Below are 19,439 nucleotides of genomic sequence, written 5' to 3'. Positions count from 1 at the left end.
GACTGGTTTGGCTCCTGGCAGTCCACAGGATTGAGGGCTGGAAAGGTGGTATAAAAAGCCGCCTCTCCCCTTCCCTTCCTTTCTCTCAAGTGTGCTGAATGCTGCTGTAGTGCATCTGAGGATCTGGCTTTGAGTATAAACCCGTAAGAAATAGTTCAAACTAAGATGCAAAATCTATAACGATTTGCCATTCTTAGTCTGAGTAGGGGCATGATGCCATATGTGTATTGCTCATCTTGTACTTTACAATCTTATTTATTTACCTTTCAGTGCTTCTGTTTAGATAAGGATATTGCATAAATGACTTCACATCTACTGTAATATATCTGCAGATGCACCATAGGATGAAAATATTTGGGAGGAAATGCACAGAAGAGCTTCCATACAGGGCTTTAAAAACTGAACAGAGTGTAAACACTTTTTACTGAGTGGATTAATGTCACCAGACAAATTTAAAATAATGGTGTCCCATCTGCATATGCTCAGAAAAATTCACTGTAGAGAGTGGATGCCACCAAAGCTGTGAGAAACATATCCAGCTATTCCTGAGCTACTATGGATCAAAAAAATATTTCAACTCAGTATCATAAAATGATGCAATAAATATATCTGGTCACTTTCTGCATGGGTCAGATATTAGAATTTTGCAACAAAGTGATTCGCACTTCTCGTAAAACCAATGACAAATTGTGTTGATTTTTGTCAAATATTTGTACTGAAAGCTTTATTCAAAGTTGCTCCTAGCAAATGTTACTGAATTCCCAGGCAAAATACATAAACTTCTTAAAATGTTCATTTCACAACCAAATTGACCACTTGGTGCTTATTTTTTATGGTAGTATCAAGTGTTAAAAGTTTCTGCTTGAATTTTGTTTAGATCTTTCAAGTTGCATATGTCATAATCAAAGCTGCTAATGCTCCCCGACCTGGAAACTGGATTTTGGAACGTTCAGTGGATGGCACGGAGTTCAAACCATGGCAGTATTATGCAATTAGTGACACAGAGTGCTTAACTCGTTATAATGTAACACCAAGACTTGGGCCTCCTACTTACAAGAGAGATGACGAAGTGATCTGCACCTCTTATTATTCCAGGCTAGTTCCATTAGAACATGGAGAGGTATGCTGTCTGTTTTTGCACTTGTCATTTGTGAGCATGAATGAGGACTAATTGCAAGTTTCAGAAATTTTAAATTACAGTTGCACAATTTATGCCTTCCAACATTGTCAGATGCTTTGGATTGTTATGATGCCTTTAATGATAGTATCTCTGTTTCATTTACCAATATAACAACTTAAAACAATGTGAGGAAAAAATATCTTTGGCTCTGCGTATTCTAGTTATAAACTCTTTGATGTCTCTCTTCACATAATTTGATTATGGCTACTAATTGTGAATTAGGTACTTTATCTTGAAAGAATAAAGCATAGAGACTTTATGTACATCCAGGTGTTTAATTTAAAAAAGAACATCTCTTATTTAGGAGCACCTGGTTTTGTAAGATAAAGCTGCAAATGCTGTCTGAAATGCTCTGCTCTGCACAGCTGGAATTGGAAAACAAGCCCTGGCATTGTTTCAGGGACAGAGCATAATTAAAAGAGCTGTGCATTGTGCAGGCTCACTGTTGATTGTTCTTTCTTTAACCAAGACTATTCATGGTACTTATGTAATTTATTTCAGAGAGGCAGCAACATAATGAAATGATGCATTAAAATCGGTGGTTAGTCTATTGTGACAAGTCCTCCTTATGTGGTAATAAACCCAGTCTTGGCCTATGGAGGTTGCTAATAACCCTTTGTTTAGTAGAAACCAGTAAATTCTCTTCTAATCTTCTAGATTAAAATAAAATTGGAGTACGCACAATTAAGGATTGAAGTTTTACAAACATTGCCTTTTTCACATTTGAAATCCCAGTTTTGGCCCCCACAGTGAAAGAAAACCTGATGAGCCTTGGGTGATTTTAAGTCAAGCATATTTGAATCAAGTATTTATCATAGGGCTGTCCAGAATGGGTGAAACTGGACACACCGAAAAAAGAAAAGGAGTACTTGTGGCATCTTAGAGACTAACCAATTTAGTTTTGTCTAATGCAGCAAAAAATGTTTCAACAGAAAAAAAAAATTAAATAATATTTTAAAAAAATATTACTTCTGTAATAAGGGAATATATGGGCTTTCTGATGACCTAGCCCACCAATTAAAGTTTCTCGGTGTGTCCAGAGTAACAGCCGTGTTAGTCTGTATTCGCAAAAAGAAAAGGAGTACTTGTGGCACCTTAGAGACTAAGCAATTTATTTGAGCATAAGCTTTCGTGTAAGGAGTACTTGTGGCACCTTAGAGACTAACCAATTTATTTGAGCATAAGCTTTCGTGTAGCTCTTGAAAGCTTATGCTCAAATAAATTGGTTAGTCTCTAAGGTGCCACAAGTACTCCTTTTCTTTTTGCGAATACAGACTAACACGGCTGTTACTCTGGACACACCGAGAAACTTTAATTGGTGGGCTAGGTTATCAGAAAGCCCATATATTCCCTTATTACAGAATTAATATTTTTTTAAAAAAATTTTTCTGTTGAAACATTTTTTGCTGCATTAGACAAAACTAAAAATATAACTAAAAGAGAAAATATAGGAGAAAAAACCTCTGTGTATGAGGAAATATACATATAAAGAGAACACAGCTAATAAACCAAATTAGTTATGAAAAAGTGAACAGCTAGTTTTACATCTTACCATATAAATCTTTACAAATTGCACAAGAGACATTCTGTGAGGGATAAATTCTGTACTCCTTTCTCATTGTCAGAGTGTCTTCCACATCTGTGAGCAGAAGGGTCCCAGATCTAGTAGATCCAGACTAGTGCATAGAAGGCAAGGAATGATCTTCAGCATGCTCCTTCTCCCACCCCTTTCTTTTGACCCTGCAGAAGTCCCACCAAAAGTGCCCTATAGACATTGGATTCTGGGAATGGTGGTTCCAGGAGGATGTGACTCATAAATCAGGCAGTTAATATTATTAATACTGAAATTGCGAACAGTATGCAGAATTGATTTGATATCTCTGATACATTGTACCCAATAACCCCATTTTGTTTGTGGGTTTTTAAGTCTTGACAGAAAGATGTTTTTTTTTTTTATCATAACTGGGTTATAATTAAGCATATAGTGAAGTCAGTCCCTCTCTCTAGATTCACACTTCATTGATCAATGGTAGACCTAGTGCTGATGATCCTTCGCAAACGCTGTTGGAATTTACCTCTGCACGATACATCCGTCTTCGCCTGCAACGTATTAGAACCCTTAATGCTGACCTCATGACTCTTAGCCACCATGATCCTAAAGACCTTGATCCCATTGTTACCAGAAGGGTAAGCTGATCTTTTGTATCTATGGTTCACCACACCGGACAGTAAAGGCTAAATACTGTCCGTCTTGATGAAGGACTTGAACCTCAACATTCACGATAAGTAAGATTTCATGAGGTTGTTAAGTAAACGTTGCCTTCTCTGTAATGTTACTACATTGCCTGCAGGGGACAGCTATTCCCAAGAAAGATTTTTCAAAGCTGTTTTTTTCCTTCAGATGAATTGCCATTTAGCTACTAACCATGAGGTAGCATTGCTAACATTTCATCAGCAAAGGTAAATATGTGATTTATTTGATGAAAATGTCACTTTAGGCAAAAAGTAAATATATGAGTTACATTTCATGTTAGTGTACAGTAATTTTTGGTGTATTAAGTATTTCAGTTGCTAATGTGTTGATACATGAAATATATTACTAGAAAACAGAACCCGGTGTGAATTACAGTGCTGTCTAGTGGATGGATCCTTTTGCCAACTTGTCTTTAAGCCCAAGGGTATTTATTAATATTAATATATACCATTTATATAGAACTTGGAAATATTATCTGATCCTCACAACATCCCTATTTTACACTTCCCTGAGACACAAAGAGGTTGAAGTGACTTGCTCAAGACCTCACAGGGAGTCAGGGACGCAGCCAAGAGTAAGTTCACTGACTAGGGCACGCTGCCTGTGAAGTTTAACTGGATGCAGTAGTATACAAATTAACTAGTGAGTCCCTTTCTTCTTTATAATTTAGTTGTTTGTTCCCCTTCTTTATTTGACCATGACACATTGGGTAAAACATCAATGATTTAATGTATTCACTTGCTAAAGTCTTTTGATTGTTTGTGTGACTATACAGCATGGAGGGCCTCATCTGTTGAGGGGAGGGGAATGTGGAGAGTATCTCCAATAAACATTTGTACTGTGCAAACAGAATCAAGTCTAGACCAGTAATACATATACTTGGTGCTTTAATGGGGCCAATTTCACAAAGGTGAAAACAATTATGAGTCAAGCTGGGAAGAAGAATTTAATCAGGAAAATGTGAATGATAATTGAGAACCATTTAAGAACACTTTATTAGATGCCCAAAAAGCTACAATCCCACAGGTTGTAGCGAGAGAAAAGGCAGTGCCACTAATTTTTAGTTCTGTTCCTCTTTATCTTAGGACAAGGTCTAACAGAGCATTCCACCATGTTGGCTGCAATACTTTCTGAGTTAGGAAATTGTCATTTATAATGTTTAGAAATTCCCAGGGTGTTTAGTACTCGCAGCTTGAGACCTCCAGCATATGTCACTCCAGATGAAGTCTGCTATGATCTCATACTCTTTTTCCCCTACACATTATAAATAGGCGCATAAGGAGCGGTCATCCCGTTCCCAAGTATGATTTGGTGGTCTTTAGCAGATACCACCTAATATCTTTGCGCTTTAGCTGTTAAGATATTGATCCATACTCATTCAACATTATTTTTTTTGAGTGATCAGTGACTCAGAAACAGGTAATGCTATTTTTGACTAAAAGCCCCCGCCTTTTGCTCACTCAATACTCCCTAAACAGTTACAACCATTGATTTTAACATACCAATTGTGTGAATCATCTCATCAGATTTCAGTAATACCAATTAGATCGAATTTAAGATAATAAATGAGCAATTCCAATTCCTCTTGTTTATTACCCAGGCTCCTAGCGTTGGTATTTAGGCAATAGACTATAGAGGTATACTGTCCCCTTATAGTGTAAGGAGTCTCTGTTCAACTGAAGTCACTGAGGCCTTTCTGCAGATCAGACCAAAGAAAGAAAGAAGAAAAGGAGCTAGCTTGCTCCAGCTCCTTTCAGAGAATCAAAAAAACCTGTCAGTAAACTGGTCTGTACACACAGAGCACCTACTGCGTCTGTCCCAGCAGCCTCTAGGGGCCTTAGACTTGAGTGTCTTGAACCCTTTCCCCAGAACTCTTGGAAAGACCTTATTCACAATCCCTGTGAAGTGCCTGCCAAACGTGCTTACACTGAAGCTGTAATTGAACCCAGCTGCATCATATCCTGCCTCTTTCTTGTTCTGAAAATTAATTCCTTCCCTGCTGTCCAGATACATGGGGCTTATACACATCATCACACACAGCATCTGGTACTTCGCTGTCCTACTGTTCCTTAAGCTAAACATTTGAGCAGAGCAATACAGTACATCAAAACTAGCAGCTCAGAGCTTGTGTGAGGGAAGTTCATGAGTAGGTTTTGAATGAAAGTTGGGAATCCCCAGTTTTGAGAACATACAATGCCAGGATTTAAATTAAATTAAAATTCAAGTCTACAGGTTGTTATGTTGCTACCCAGAAAACATTCTGTTAGGTCATCTGACATCCCTCATGGCAAAAGTGGATTTTTGAAGTCATATTCTGGCTAAGGCACAAGTGCAAAGAACCATTGAAATCAAGGAGTTGTGCATGCTTATCCATAATTAGAATTTGTCTCTTAATTTAATAAAGACTACAGGGAAAAAGATCTAAAAATTTGCAAAATGGCAAGCTTGCCCAGGTTTCAGATATCCAATGTCAAATTGTTTGGAACATATCTGTTCTCAGATCAATACAATATTGATATTTTATTGTCCTTTAGAATTTAAGAGAAACCTGAAATGTTTCCAACTCACTTCCTTTTCAAACTTATTTTTGTCCAGTATTACTATTCAATAAAGGATATCTCTGTTGGTGGCATGTGTATTTGCTATGGCCATGCTCGAAGCTGCCCACTGGATGAAACCACAAAGGTATGCTTTAATTATTTTTATTTTCACAAAACAGTCTTTTGAATAAAAAGTTTAGTTCTTTGCACAGAGAGAGAGAGAGAAAGATATTGTGGGGAAAATCGAAGGGAACATATATAAATTCTGGCCTCGATTCAGCAGGTATTTAAAGCAGGTTCCTAACTTTAAGCATGCCCTCACTTAAAGCCGTGAATTGTCCGATTGACATCAATGGGAGTAATAGTCTGATTAAAGTTAGGCACACACTTAAGTACCTTGCAGAAATGAGGCCTAAAAGCTTGATCCTGCAAATACTTATGCACTTTACACATGTAAGTAGTCTCATGATTTTGATGGGAATACTCACATGAGTAAAATTACGCAGGTTAAATCTTTGCAGGATTGAACCCTTAATGTTTGATCCTTTAAATACTTTGTGGGTGGAACTCTCATTGACTTCAGTGGGAGTTCAATGAAAGGAACACTTACAGAATCCAGCCTCAGGTACATATGGGGAAGGACACTCCAGTTAATAACTTTTGAACAAATGAGGGGCAGAATTGCCCTCCAGCACAGTTCTCTTGTTTCATATTTTCTACAGAAAATTTGAATTGGTGTTAATATCATAAGTGCAGATATAGATGTTTTCCCTTTTGTCCTCTTCTTCCGCTCACTTTTTGATACAGCTGGATAATCACATATATGGAATTTCAACAGAGAAAATGTTCACTGATAATATTACTTCATATTTAATCTTAAGGTTCCTTTGAGTAAAGCTATATATATATATATATATATATATATATATGCTACAGGCCAAGTTTTGCAATCTTTACTCATGCTGAACTCTGTAGAACTACTCCTCTGAGTAAAGGGCTGTAAATTCAGGCCTATAATATGTTCTTTTATTCTTCATTCTGTCTACGTGCTGTAATTTTCTTCCCTTCGCTATCTAAACTTACTGTTCTCAGGTAATGCACTTTGTTTGGAAGTGAACTCTTTTTGTCTTAGAGCCTAAATTTAAACAATGCTTTTGAGTGTAGCAAAGGCACTAAAGACATGATCCTGCAGCTCTCACATGGCAGAGTGATAGGACTTGCTCCGATAGGATAAATACCTGAGGAAGGGCCTCTCACATCAATAAAGGTAGCCGGACTGGGTTCTAGCATGTCTATAAAATTGCAAAACAGTTGTGGTATTTAAAATTCTGTGGTAGAGTAGATTTGATATTAGTCACTCGGTTGAGTTTTCAGGACCTTGGTAAATGGCCTATTTTTTTAATTTCTACAATTTCTTTTTTAGAAACTGCAATGCCAGTGTGAACATAATACATGCGGAGAGAGCTGTAATGAGTGTTGCCCTGGTTACCATCAAAATCAATGGAGACCAGGAACTATTTCTGCTGGCAACAAATGTGAGAGTAAGTAGTTACAAAAGTTGGGGTGCTTAATGGGTCCGTAAATGTTGACAGTTTTGTTCAATAAGGACCTAATCCAGTTCCCACTGAAATCAATGGAATGACTAGATCAGGTACTAGAAATAGTAGTTTTCTTAAAGTGAAAAAACAAACAAACCACACACTAGAAGTGGAAGGTATGGTCAAAAATCATAAGATGATAATAATTTGGATTTCCTTTGAAATAATAATATTTTATTAGATACGATAGATCAATAATAATGTTGAGGCTGCGGAAATGACATTCGTAGATGATCAGACAGAAGAGACTTAGTGTTTGACTGTGCTACAATGAAATTTAACACTTTCACATTGGTAATTATGGCTGCTGCTTGTTGCTTAAATATTGTTACATTCCTAATTCAGTCTTAGTTAAACATAGTCATTCTTACAACATGAAGACTCTGAAAAAGCAATCTAAATGGCCAATAAATTGCAAACTATGCTGAATGTCTGATAAAATGGCATAGGCTCTCCCAATAGTTGCCTATTGGCACACATTGCTAAGATTTGTTAGCCACATTTTCTTACTTCACATCTTTAATGCCTGGAGCAAGCCACAGACATTTAGGAGCCTATTAGGCATAGTTCATTTTCCAGTTGAAGCAGCCCGGCTAGTAGAACCTTTAGAGACTAACTGCATTTAGAGATGTAGAATATTTTATTAGTATACAGGCCCAAGTCTCCTCTCACTTAAATATGTTTTACACTGGTGTAGCTCTAGTGACTTCAGTGGCATTAGTCACTGGTATAAGTGAGGAGAGGAATTAAGCTGATAGTCTTCAGTAAAGTAGAATGCTAAAGATGTAAGAACACTTACTAGTAATTACACATGTCACTGAGGGGTGATAAGGTTGGGTTAACGTGAGCTACAGAACACCATTAAAAAAAAATGTTGCTAACACTGTGATTGTTTTAAAAGTTACCTGGCCAGGAATGAGATAAATGGGTATTACTGTTTTTGTACAGCACAGCCAAGGCAAAGCATCTGACATGGATTGCTTTACTGTTCTACTTGTATTTTTTACTCTTTTTATTTTGGATGTGCTGTAACTGTTAGAAAATGTAAATAAAAATGTATTTCTTTGCAATTTCTTTTTAGAGTGCAACTGTCATAACAAGGCAGAAGATTGTTATTATAACCAGGGTGTGGCAGATCAGAATAGGAGCATAAATATTCATGGACAGTTCATAGGAGGTGGAGTCTGTATAAACTGCACTCAACACACTACTGGAATCAACTGTGAGATCTGTGCTGATGGATACTATCGGCCATATAAAGTAAGATTTCTCAAACTACAGCTGATTGCTTTGATTAATAATAAATGTCGTCATATGCGTATTTCAATCCATTGAATGTTATTAAATTTAATTTCCACACTTAGAGTGTGACTAAAAATTGTAAAGTCTTAACTTCGTAGCTCAGATACCAGTCTTGCAGTTTCCGAGTAAATTTAGGCTGATTCTCTAGCATGTTGAAAGGATAGTCCCAATTCCTTTGTAATTAAAGATAACTCTTATAGTCATATGTGATTCTTGTAGAAGTGATGAGCTATTGCAATAAACAGTATTCTTCTCAATATTTCATTTAGTAAGTATGTATAGCATATGCTCTTTTTGGGCCCATCTACATCTTATATCTTATAGTGACTTTCCAGTCAGTTGTATTAAAGTAGAAATTCTGTCCCTGCCCTCATTCATCAGATACATAGATACATTTGTTACAATCTGGCTAAAAAGGATAAACATCACTAGAAAATTAATTTTGTTTTACTTCCAGCAATCTAGGTAGGTTTCCTTACGTCTGGACGTACTGTGGCCAAGTGAGTAACCTCCTGTAGCAAGGACATTTACTCTTCTCAGTATGGAATTTTCTGTTTTCCAGATAAGGCATTGATTCAGCAAGTTCATCCACGGGGCACATTAGGGAGCTCAGGTCTATGTTCTCAAGCACAGGTGTGAGTGGAGGCCATGTATAGTTCAAGTATAGTTAGGTAGTAGGCACAGTCCTTCACAGAGAGAAGTACGTCTCATGTTGCATGTACCCCTGCTTCCTTATTCTAAAGAGCATTGAAGAGATACCGGCTTAAGTCTGATTCTTAGCCAGTAAATGACTTGTGTGCTTATGGTTCCAGATTGCCTTAGTCTGGCCCTGAGCCACCTTGAAGCAAGGGGATGGCTCTCAAAGAGAAATTTAACCTCCATTAAAGAGAAAATCTCATTGTTATATGAAGCTTTAGTTTAGTTTCAGTGGCAAGAAACAGTGATGAATGTTTACTATTTCCACTAATTAGTTTACAAATATGACAGTTAAAATGTACCATTTGTTTCAGATTTCTCCCTATGAAGATAACCCTTGCCATCCTTGTGACTGTGACCCATTTGGGTCTCTGAGTTCTGACTGCATTAAGGATGATGATCATTCTGATCTTCAGCATGGTAAGGGACAATGAAATGCTTTTTCTGTAAACTTCAGGTGCCCAAGGGTGAGGAAACATTGTGCTGTTAAGGTATCACATTAAAATGCCAGTAAATACCCAAAAAGGGAGGGAAGACAGGAAATAAAACATGCTACAGGAGTATAAGATGCCTTGATCCTGCAACTTCTTGTGCATGGGTAGAGGCCTCTGCTCATTAATAACAAGTTACAGGATTGGAGCCTAATACTGTTACATATATTAGTTCAAACAGTGAATTGATACAGTGGATTTTTTTCCTGGCAGAGGTTCTGTGGGTCTAGTACTCTAACACGAAAAAAATATGTACGGGGTTGGTAATATCCCAGCTATCTGTGCAAAATGTGACTAGAGCTGTATAGCTTGATAAAAGAGACAGTTACATTGCTTCTCCCACTATTCCATATTTCACCCCCAGTTTTCTATTAATCCTTCTTTTTTTTTCATTATCATTTTTATATTTCAAGGGACTCAGCCAGGTCAGTGTCAATGCAAAGAAGGTTACACAGGAGAAAAATGTGATCGCTGTGCATTTGGCTACAAGGGCTACCCAAGCTGTGTGCACTGTAACTGCAGCCTGGTTGGAAGCATTAGCGATGACCCTTGCACAGAACCTTGTCTTTGCAAGGTAAGTGACCTGCTGAGTCTCACTTTGATTTACTGTGAAATCGGTAGCTGGGTTTGTAAGTGCAGTTTTAATAAAGGAAATTACTTCATACTTTTGTCGTATATTATGTCATACTTTCATAGCAAGTAACTGCGATTTAAACATTGTCCTTCTGACAGAGATTCGAATGAGAATTAGCAGCATATTTCTGTTATCGTAGAGAAGCTGTGATAAGCTGTGTAGCATGACTCTGTATATTCCAGATAGAAAGTTCCATATAAAAGCAAATGCCAGACTGCATAAGAACAACGTGTGTGTGTTTTGTGGATAGGTTGGTGGTGGTCTTTAAAGTACATCATTCTTATTAAAAAGAAAAGGAGGACTTGTAGCACTTTAGAGACTAACAAATTTATTTGAGCGTAGGCTTTCATGGGCTACAGCTCACTTCATTGGATGCTGTAGCTCACGAAAGCTTATGCTCAAATAAATTTGTTAGTCTCTAAGGTGCCACAAGTCCTCCTTTTCCTTTTGCGGATATAGACTAACACGGCTGCTACTCTGAAACCTATCATTCTTATTGAGCAGTTAAAGGATATATTGAAAACATTTAATTTATACTATGTATTTCTATATATTTGAAAAAAAATTGTAATAGTTCTGAAAAATTAAATTGAGACCTATACCTAAAAACTAATTTTATTTTAATTATTTAATTACAAAACATAAACTGTAAAATGATGTTTAAAAATTAGAGACCTGGTTTGCAGACTATTTTCTTGGGCAAATGCAAATTTGTAATATCAGTGAATGTAACTTCCCATTAAATTTCATGCACATGTGGTTTCTGCAAAACTTTGATGTGAAAGTTTTTATATTTGAAGACGTTACACTTAATTTTCAGCAAGCAAAGGTAGCAAATTGTTTCTTTTGGCCAGGTATGACACTAGCCAAAAAACAAGCAAACAACAAAACAGTGGTTGACATGACAATTTTTGTAAAGCTGCTCTGACCTCTTGCATAATTTATCTGATCTAAAACATTGAACACATGAACAAACAGAAAGTCAGATTGCAAATAGGAAGCAGCTTTAGTGGCCAAGTTAAATAAGAAACACTAATGGCTGCTTTACTCTGGTATAAATCAGAAGTAAAACATATGTAGTCAATGAAGTCAACTGGTTCAAATTTGGACAAGAATCAGGTGTGTTTTCTGTGCATTGGTGGAATGGACTTAACATGTGGCCTTCAGAAAGTTAGATCACTGAGAGCAGCAGACAACTAGCCAAAGGGCACTGGGAGTAGCAGGGGTCCAGAACTGGGTGAGAGGAACGAGTTTTCTGCCCCAGAAAACAAGTAGAGATGAGGAGGGCCACTGCATTCTAACTCCCCGGAGACTGAAAACACAGTATTGACAAACTCCTCCAGTTTTAGCAGGAGCTTTGTGATATTTTGTATTTTTCTTGACAGCCCAGCTCTTGGAGTCATGTAAATAGATAAGTATCACAGCTTTCATTTTAAAAAACAAAATGTCTAGCCCTCGTGCTTATAGAGAAAAACTTGAAAATGTGACCCAAATGTACCCAAAAGACTCAGAAACCAGATGGAAACCCAATGTAAAAACCAGAATTTATTATTTTGTACAAAAAAAATCATGATTTTGAAGCCAGTCTCATGATTTTTCAGCACTTGGGTTTGGCAATTTTACAGACAGTAAGAAGGTAGTTGCACATTTGGATCAAAGTAATGGCCTGAAAATCACCCTGGGTTTTCCTAAGGTTTGCAAAACTCAGCAGTGGCATAGGTTAGTAACAAAAGCATGCAGCATGCCTTTTTAGAATGTTTGTTATGAAAACTTCACACAACTAATTCATATCCATGGGAATTTACAGGTGGTGATCTGGCCAACAGGAGGCTCAGGCATTTTGCTGAGGGTTGTGAGTGACTAAATACCGACTACAAAGGGTCATATTCTGTTCTCAGTTATACCATGGTAATTCTGGAATCAGGAGTGACTCCACTGACAGAAATGGAGTTAATCTGGATTTAACTAGCGTAGCTGAGGGCAGAGTTACTTAATACTCTTTATTTGTTTCTTCAACAAAAATTGTCTGTCTATGGTGAATAAATTGCTCAGCAGTGTTTTTTTAGGGTCTATAGGAATTTAGTTGAAGGGAGGAAAATGGGTCCTCTGTTCCACAAATACAATAGGAATACATTAAGGAATTAAAATAAAAATATTTAATATAAAATCAAGTAGGATTTCACTTTCAAAGCTATATCCTAGTTTACAGTATACCAGTATCTGTGTATATGACACCTCATGCATATCAAACTGGATTTACTGCAGTCGTCTTCCTTGACAAATAGTAGGGAGTGAAGGGAGAAGAATGCGAACAAGAATCTTCCATATTTTCACTATTGGAAGCATGTTTCCATCAGTAGGATGTATAAAAATGACTTTTTCATATGACAAGTCTGTGCAAACAGTAGAAATAAAAGCCCAGATCCAGTTCTTGAGCTTTGACTAAACTACATGTGCTGCATGTTGAGAAAGTGGTGTGCTAAGGTAGCTGTAAGGCAGCTGTATGCTACCTGGGTCCTGGAGTGGTGTGACTGCTGGGATAATCAATGGTATAATCAATCAGTCTCAGGGCTGCTCTACTTTATGCTAACTGCCAACATATCAATGCAGATATTTAAATGATTCTCCAAAGGGCAGTTCCGGTGCCTGGGGATCATTGAGATATAGGGGTGCCCTGACAAATAGACCTTTTGCCATAGCTGCACCACCTATGCTGTGAGGAGAGCTTATGTATAAGCAACTCTGGCAGCTCTACACCACTCAAGCTAAGTTCCCTCTAAGCTGCGTGGCTGCGTAGCAGCCTATTAAGCGCTGCTTAAGGCTGCAGCAGGAGAGATGCCTCTCCCACAGCCCAGGACTTGCTGTGGCTGGGGGAGAGGCGCCCTGGCCCCAGCCCAGCCCTGGCCCGGACCTGTCAGGGGAGAGGTGCCTATCCTGAAGCCCCAGCCCTGGATCTGCCGCGGCAGGGAGTGGCTCCTCTCCCCCCTAGCCCAGGTGCTGCTGTGGGGAGAGAGAGCTGGGGAGAGTCCTCTCTCCTGGTTGTAGCCCTGGGGCAACCTTCACCCCAAACCCCTCATCCCTGGCCCCAGCCCCGAGCCCACACCCCCAGCTGGAGCCCTCACCCCTCCACTCCCCCCCGCATCCCAACCCTCTGTCTCATCCCTGAGCCCCCTCCCGCACTCCAAACTCCTCGGCTCACCCCGCCACATGAATTTTATGTGAACCAATATGGAGGTGATGTGTCATTCCGCACATCTGTGGGAAAAATTAGAGGGAACACTGTACCCAAGGATTTCTTTAGGCAGCTGAGTACCCGGCCCAATGTGTCAACACTTGCAATTATCAGTGCAATACCCCAGATGTCTTGTAAGGTTCAGTGCTGTTGCTATGGTACTGAAAAAGTTCTTGTTTTAAACTGGCTTTTTCTACTGTGGCCCAAAATCACAACCTTTTTATAGCTTGTGCATAGTATGGTCCGACTTTGTAAATCTTTGGGCCTTATCCAAAGTCCACTGACGTCTGTGGGAGTCTTTCCATTGACTTCACTGGGCTCTGGATCAGGCCCCAAATCCTGTGCTGCAGGTGTGAGATGCTCATTCTCATACCATACATACCATATTTCTTTTCCTACATCAGTAATGCCAAAATTCAATTACACTGCATTTCCTGACTGAATACCGAATGAATTCTATGCTGATTATTTCAAATCCCGACTGCTCCAGATGTTTTAAGTAGAACTGGACAGAGATACTCTATTTCGTCTAAAATTTGGTTTCATTCTGATTCAGAATGTAAACCGAAATGTCTAAAATTCTGTAAAAAAGAGGATGAAGCAGACATTCCAAACCAGCGGAAAAGACATAGAAATTGGGCTTGTTTTGGCTTAATCGGCTTGTGAATTGCTTATTGGCTAGTTTTTGGCTGGTAGCTTGTTGCTTGGTTGGCGTGTAGCTTGTTGCTTCTTTTTTTTTGATAGGCTCCTGGCAAGCAGGGGCAAGGGGCAAGCAGGGGCAAGGGGTGGAGAGAGTCAGGGTTGCACAGCGGGCCTACCACAGTCACAGACTGCATGCTGGGGAGGGCGGGGGGATCTAGTCACATAGAGTGTTGAGGTTCTTAGGGATTGGCTTGTTTTGGCCTTGTTTTGAAATGTGATTAGCTTGATTTTTGACTTATTGTGAAAGTCGGGATGTTTATTTAGCACATGAAATTTGGCAATGGTGGGATGGATCCTGGCTCTGGGGCAGTCCATGCGGTGTGCTTTCCTGGAACCATGGCTCCTGAAAGCCCTGGGGTTCCCGACTCAAGGGCAGTCTACCTGGTGGGCTGCCTGGAGGCTCAAACCCTGGAAACCTGGACTTCCAAGGAGCCAGATGGGTGAGCTGGTGGGGAGATTTCAAAACCTGTCTGGGTTCTCTCGCAACTTAGCTGAAATTGAATCATCTGTGTGGAATGTTTTGATTTAGATAAATCAGGAAATTCCAGCAAAACAGTGTTTTGTTGGAATTTTTCTGACCAGCTCTCGTTTTAAGCTCAGTGAGACTTATTCAACATATGCCTAGTGTGCTGAAGTCTGCTTTGTTTTATATCTTCCTGAATGCTGTTATACCTAAATTCCATCTAATCTACAATATTTACTACCAATGTAGTGCTGATATAAAACAAATGTTATTCACAGGAAAATGTAGACGGCGAAAACTGTGACCGCTGCAAACCAGGATTCTACAATTTGCAAGAAAGGAATCCTCAGGGCTGTACGGAGTGCTTCTGCTTTGGGGTTTCTGATGTCTGTGACAGCCTTGCATGGCCCATCAGTCAGGTAGACTACTATGACGGTGACCTAATGTTCCATAAGATTCCCTCAGGCAGTTGCAGAAATGTGTTTCTGATTTCCTCTTAACATACAGCCCATCTCACTGAAAATTCTGGAATCCACACAGAGGACTGGACTGTGGCTGTAAAATCACAATCCTGAGGTCTGCTGACTATAAAGGAGCCCAGCCCCCATTGGAGCTGCTGGAGTCATTATACCCTACTCAATCCCAGTGCTTTTGGAACTACTGGCTATTGTAGTGCCTGCTACACCCTTTGAAAGAGAGCAGTGTTCACTCTCCTTGCAGTGGAAAAGCTTGTCCGGGCGGTGAAGAGGGGAGCCAAAACCATGCCCTGACACTCCTGCTGATTGGAGCCTACTGCAACTGCAGATGTCAGTCTCATGCAGTCTTTTTGCTAAGGGAATAAAAGGACTATAAATGCCACTAGCTCCCGTGCAGAAGTGCAACGAGAGGAACAACTTCCTTGGGCACTCTTTTCCCCACCTTCATCCCTTGCGTAGTTTGCAGGATTAGTCAAAATCTAGCACCAAAAGTTTTGTGTACTAAAAAAACAGTAGAAGAAAATACATCATATTCTTTTTAACTCTCTCCACATCTCTCTGTCTTTCTACTGACCGAAATTCTAATGTGTGTGTATAACTCTTCCCCTCAGTAGAACTGGTTCCTATTCCTGACTCTTCCTCTGTGTCCTTGGACAAGTAGCTTTTGGTACCTCAGCTATCTGTTTGTAAAATGGGGGAAATGGACCTGTATTTAACTGTGGGTGCAGTACTTGTCAAGTGTTAATGAGATCTTTGAATGCAAGGTGCTACATCAGTGAAAAGTATTATCATTTGTTCATTCAGTTTATACTCTTAATACAGTGAACTTGCTTCTGCACTCAGTTACGCTGATGTAATTCTGTCCCAATCCAAATGAAGTCTGCGGCTTAACACTGGCTAGAAACCCCTTTAGCTAAGAGCAGAATCAGGCCCTTCATATTTGTATTACTGTCACAAGTGAAGTTTTACATATAGTGATGACTTACCCAGTGATGTAGGTCTGACTTCATTAATTTAGCTTTCTTCTTTTTCTAAGGTGTCAGATATGGCTGGGTGGCTGGTGACTGATCTGTACACTGAAAAGAGGTTGGAGCCCCAACAAGGCCAGTTTGCTGGACCCCATCAAATAAGTGTCAACAACACGGCAGCTGTGAAAATACTGAAATCCACTTATTACTGGTCAGCACCTGAGCCATACTTAGGAAATAAAGTAAGTTCCCAAGTAAAAAGAAGCTGACTTCTAGTCCAGACTCTTCATATTTTTTTTCTTGCCGTATTGCTCTAAAAAGCTCTGTGTAGCTCATTAACAGTAGTTGTAAACTATCAATACTGAAAAGAAAGTTTTCACCTTTAATGAACACTGAATACACAGTAAATTCACCTAAATATGTTCAACAACTTTTTTTTAGTTTCTCCATTTTTTTTTAATATGGAACGTTATTATTTTTCAATTGTAATGTTTGTTTAATAAACATTGTCACCTGTAGTTTGTCATTTCATGCAATCTGTAATTGTTCTATAGACACTTTGTTTGCAGTGTTGTTGCAGCCGTCATGGTCCCAGGTTATGAGAAAGACAAGGTGGGTGAGGTAACAACATCTTTCATTAGATTAACCTTTGTTGGTGAAGGAGAAGAGCTCTGTGTAGCATGAAAGCTTCTCTCTTTCACCTACAGAAATTGGTCCAGTAAAAGATATTACCTCACCCACCTTCCCTCTCCCAAAGAGACTTTGTCATGTAATGTAAAACAATTGAAAATTACATGTTAGAGGTCAGTGAAGTGGATCTAAAGGTTCCTGCCGATGAATCGTGTACATTTGGAAGTATTACATTTTTATCTGTAAATGTTGATTTACTGCGCGCGTGTACACACGCACACCAATGAAAAAAATTTCCATTGATAATAATCAAAATTTACATATAGGCTCAGTAAGCAAAATACTGCTTGAGAGCTGATTATAGTTCGATTTAAGATTTTTTTACTTTGTGTATTTTGACATGTGATGTTGACAATTTGTGTTTTAATGATCATAAAGCTTTAACTTTTAAAATCTCATTGTTGCCATCATTAAATAATTACGGTCTCTGACCCCCCCAATTACCCAACTGTGAAAATTTAAATCTATAAAAATAAAAAATGCTTAAAAAGAAACATCAATATTATCAGTCAAAATTATTTATGTATGTATGTATATATATACACACACACATTTTGCCAAACCTAATCATGAATATCATTTTGGTTCCACATGATGAAATTTCTGTTTTTTCAGTTTGCTTTTTAAAAACCTAAGCAATCACAAACAAAAATATATTAAAAGAATGTTATTAAGGTTGCAAAGTCAAGCACTCATGCAAGAGGTCTTGTGAAGACAATAGGAATTAAAAATTGCATACACACAAGGGGCCAAATTAAGTTTGCACAGGGAACCTTGATCCTGGCATTTCCTAACTTTTGAGTGTTTGACTTTGCAACCTTAATAATATGTACTTTTTATCTAATTTTTTGTGTGGGTAATTTATAACTAGAGTAGGTATAAGACATTGAGACCAAAATTGCAATTTTCATGATAAATATCAAGTCCCAGCTCCAGTGCATGGGGATGTTATAGCTCCTCAAATGAAAGGACTCCAGAACTGATGTAGGCAAAATGGCATATTTTTCCCTCGCCTCATTCTTGGAAACAGCTGAAGTGTTTTGACTGAAATAAAAAAAGGCAACCTGATGCAGATGTCTAACATGTAAAATTTCTGCCTAAACAGATAAAGTTTGGCAAAATTATCAGCAACTAAAAACAGAGTCTTATAATGGGAAGTGTCAGGCAACCTTTATAACAGATGTTGCTATCAGTCCCACCTGTAATAACAACATAAGATTTCTAAAACTGAAATAAATCAGTGATGGGGAAACAAAGAAAAAGAAAGAAAGCTAAAGAAAGAGGAAACGAAAAACCAACAAAACCCCACTGTTTTGACTGCATTTTGTGTGTAGGCAGTTTCCTTGTTTCCTGTGTATAGGCAGTTTCTCTGTTGCTGAAAAGACACTTTTATACCTAAAAACAAAATAACAGAAAAAAACACCTTACTAATATTTAAAAAATGGAATTGGAAACAAATTATGGACATACTATTTGAAAGTGTCTCTGTCAGAAACTGGAATTTTTATAAATTATTAAAAAACCAAAATAAAAAAACCTCTCACAATATATCTTTTTAAGTAATTAAACCAGACACATACATCTATTTGATATTTTATTTTATTAAACTATGGCAAGTACACCCAGTCATCCATATTAAAACAATGGTTTTGTGTGCCTCGACCTTATTACGTTCTTCATACAGCGATGAAATAAATGGCTATACTACACAGTGCCTGTGCATAATGACCCAAAAGTGCCTAGCTGGAAGATACATTTTGTCTAATTCAATGGTTGGTGAAATTCTGGTCTCACACCAGTCTTCTACTGATGAAACTCCATTTACTTCAGTGGGGCTATTCTCCGTTTCTACTGGTGTATGTGACAGCAGAATCAGGGCTAAAAGGTCCAAATGTTGTTTAAAAAAGAAATAGGAATGCTGAAGATCTATCAGAGAGAATGTTTCAAAAAGTTTGAATAACTTCAGTACACTGTGCCCATTTGCTAAAAAGTAGTCTGAACTTGTGATGTTTTTTGGAATTCATACTGGAGGCTTTACAATGCACTGTTTAATGCATCACTGCAGTTCTATAGAACCTGCTGCTAGCTTTCACAAATTGCACAGCAGGGATCCAAGACTTCTGTAGATATGGGGACATGCCACGTTACACTTCCAGTGACTTTCACTGTTGTGAGATGGGGATCAAACCCTTTCTGTGTAAACACTGCTGAAG

At 38.4% G+C, this 19,439-nt stretch overlaps 1 protein-coding gene across 1 annotated transcript in view; it reads left to right on the top strand.

The window, feature by feature from the left end:
• The window catches only part of LAMA1 (laminin subunit alpha 1), a 155,182-nt gene that overhangs the window by 49,739 nt on the left and 86,004 nt on the right, over positions 1-19,439 (top strand). Inside the window, 9 exon segments of the mRNA XM_073331559.2 lie at positions 878-1,120; positions 3,188-3,367; positions 6,030-6,119; positions 7,398-7,515; positions 8,654-8,832; positions 9,885-9,990; positions 10,475-10,635; positions 15,371-15,511; positions 16,605-16,778. Coding sequence (XP_073187660.1) covers positions 878-1,120; positions 3,188-3,367; positions 6,030-6,119; positions 7,398-7,515; positions 8,654-8,832; positions 9,885-9,990; positions 10,475-10,635; positions 15,371-15,511; positions 16,605-16,778 — 1,392 coding nt within the window.

This window comes from Lepidochelys kempii, chromosome 2, assembly GCF_965140285.1.
Source record: "Lepidochelys kempii isolate rLepKem1 chromosome 2, rLepKem1.hap1, whole genome shotgun sequence".
Taxonomy (NCBI): domain Eukaryota; kingdom Metazoa; phylum Chordata; order Testudines; family Cheloniidae; genus Lepidochelys; species Lepidochelys kempii.
This window is presented reverse-complemented; position numbering and strand designations above follow the sequence as displayed.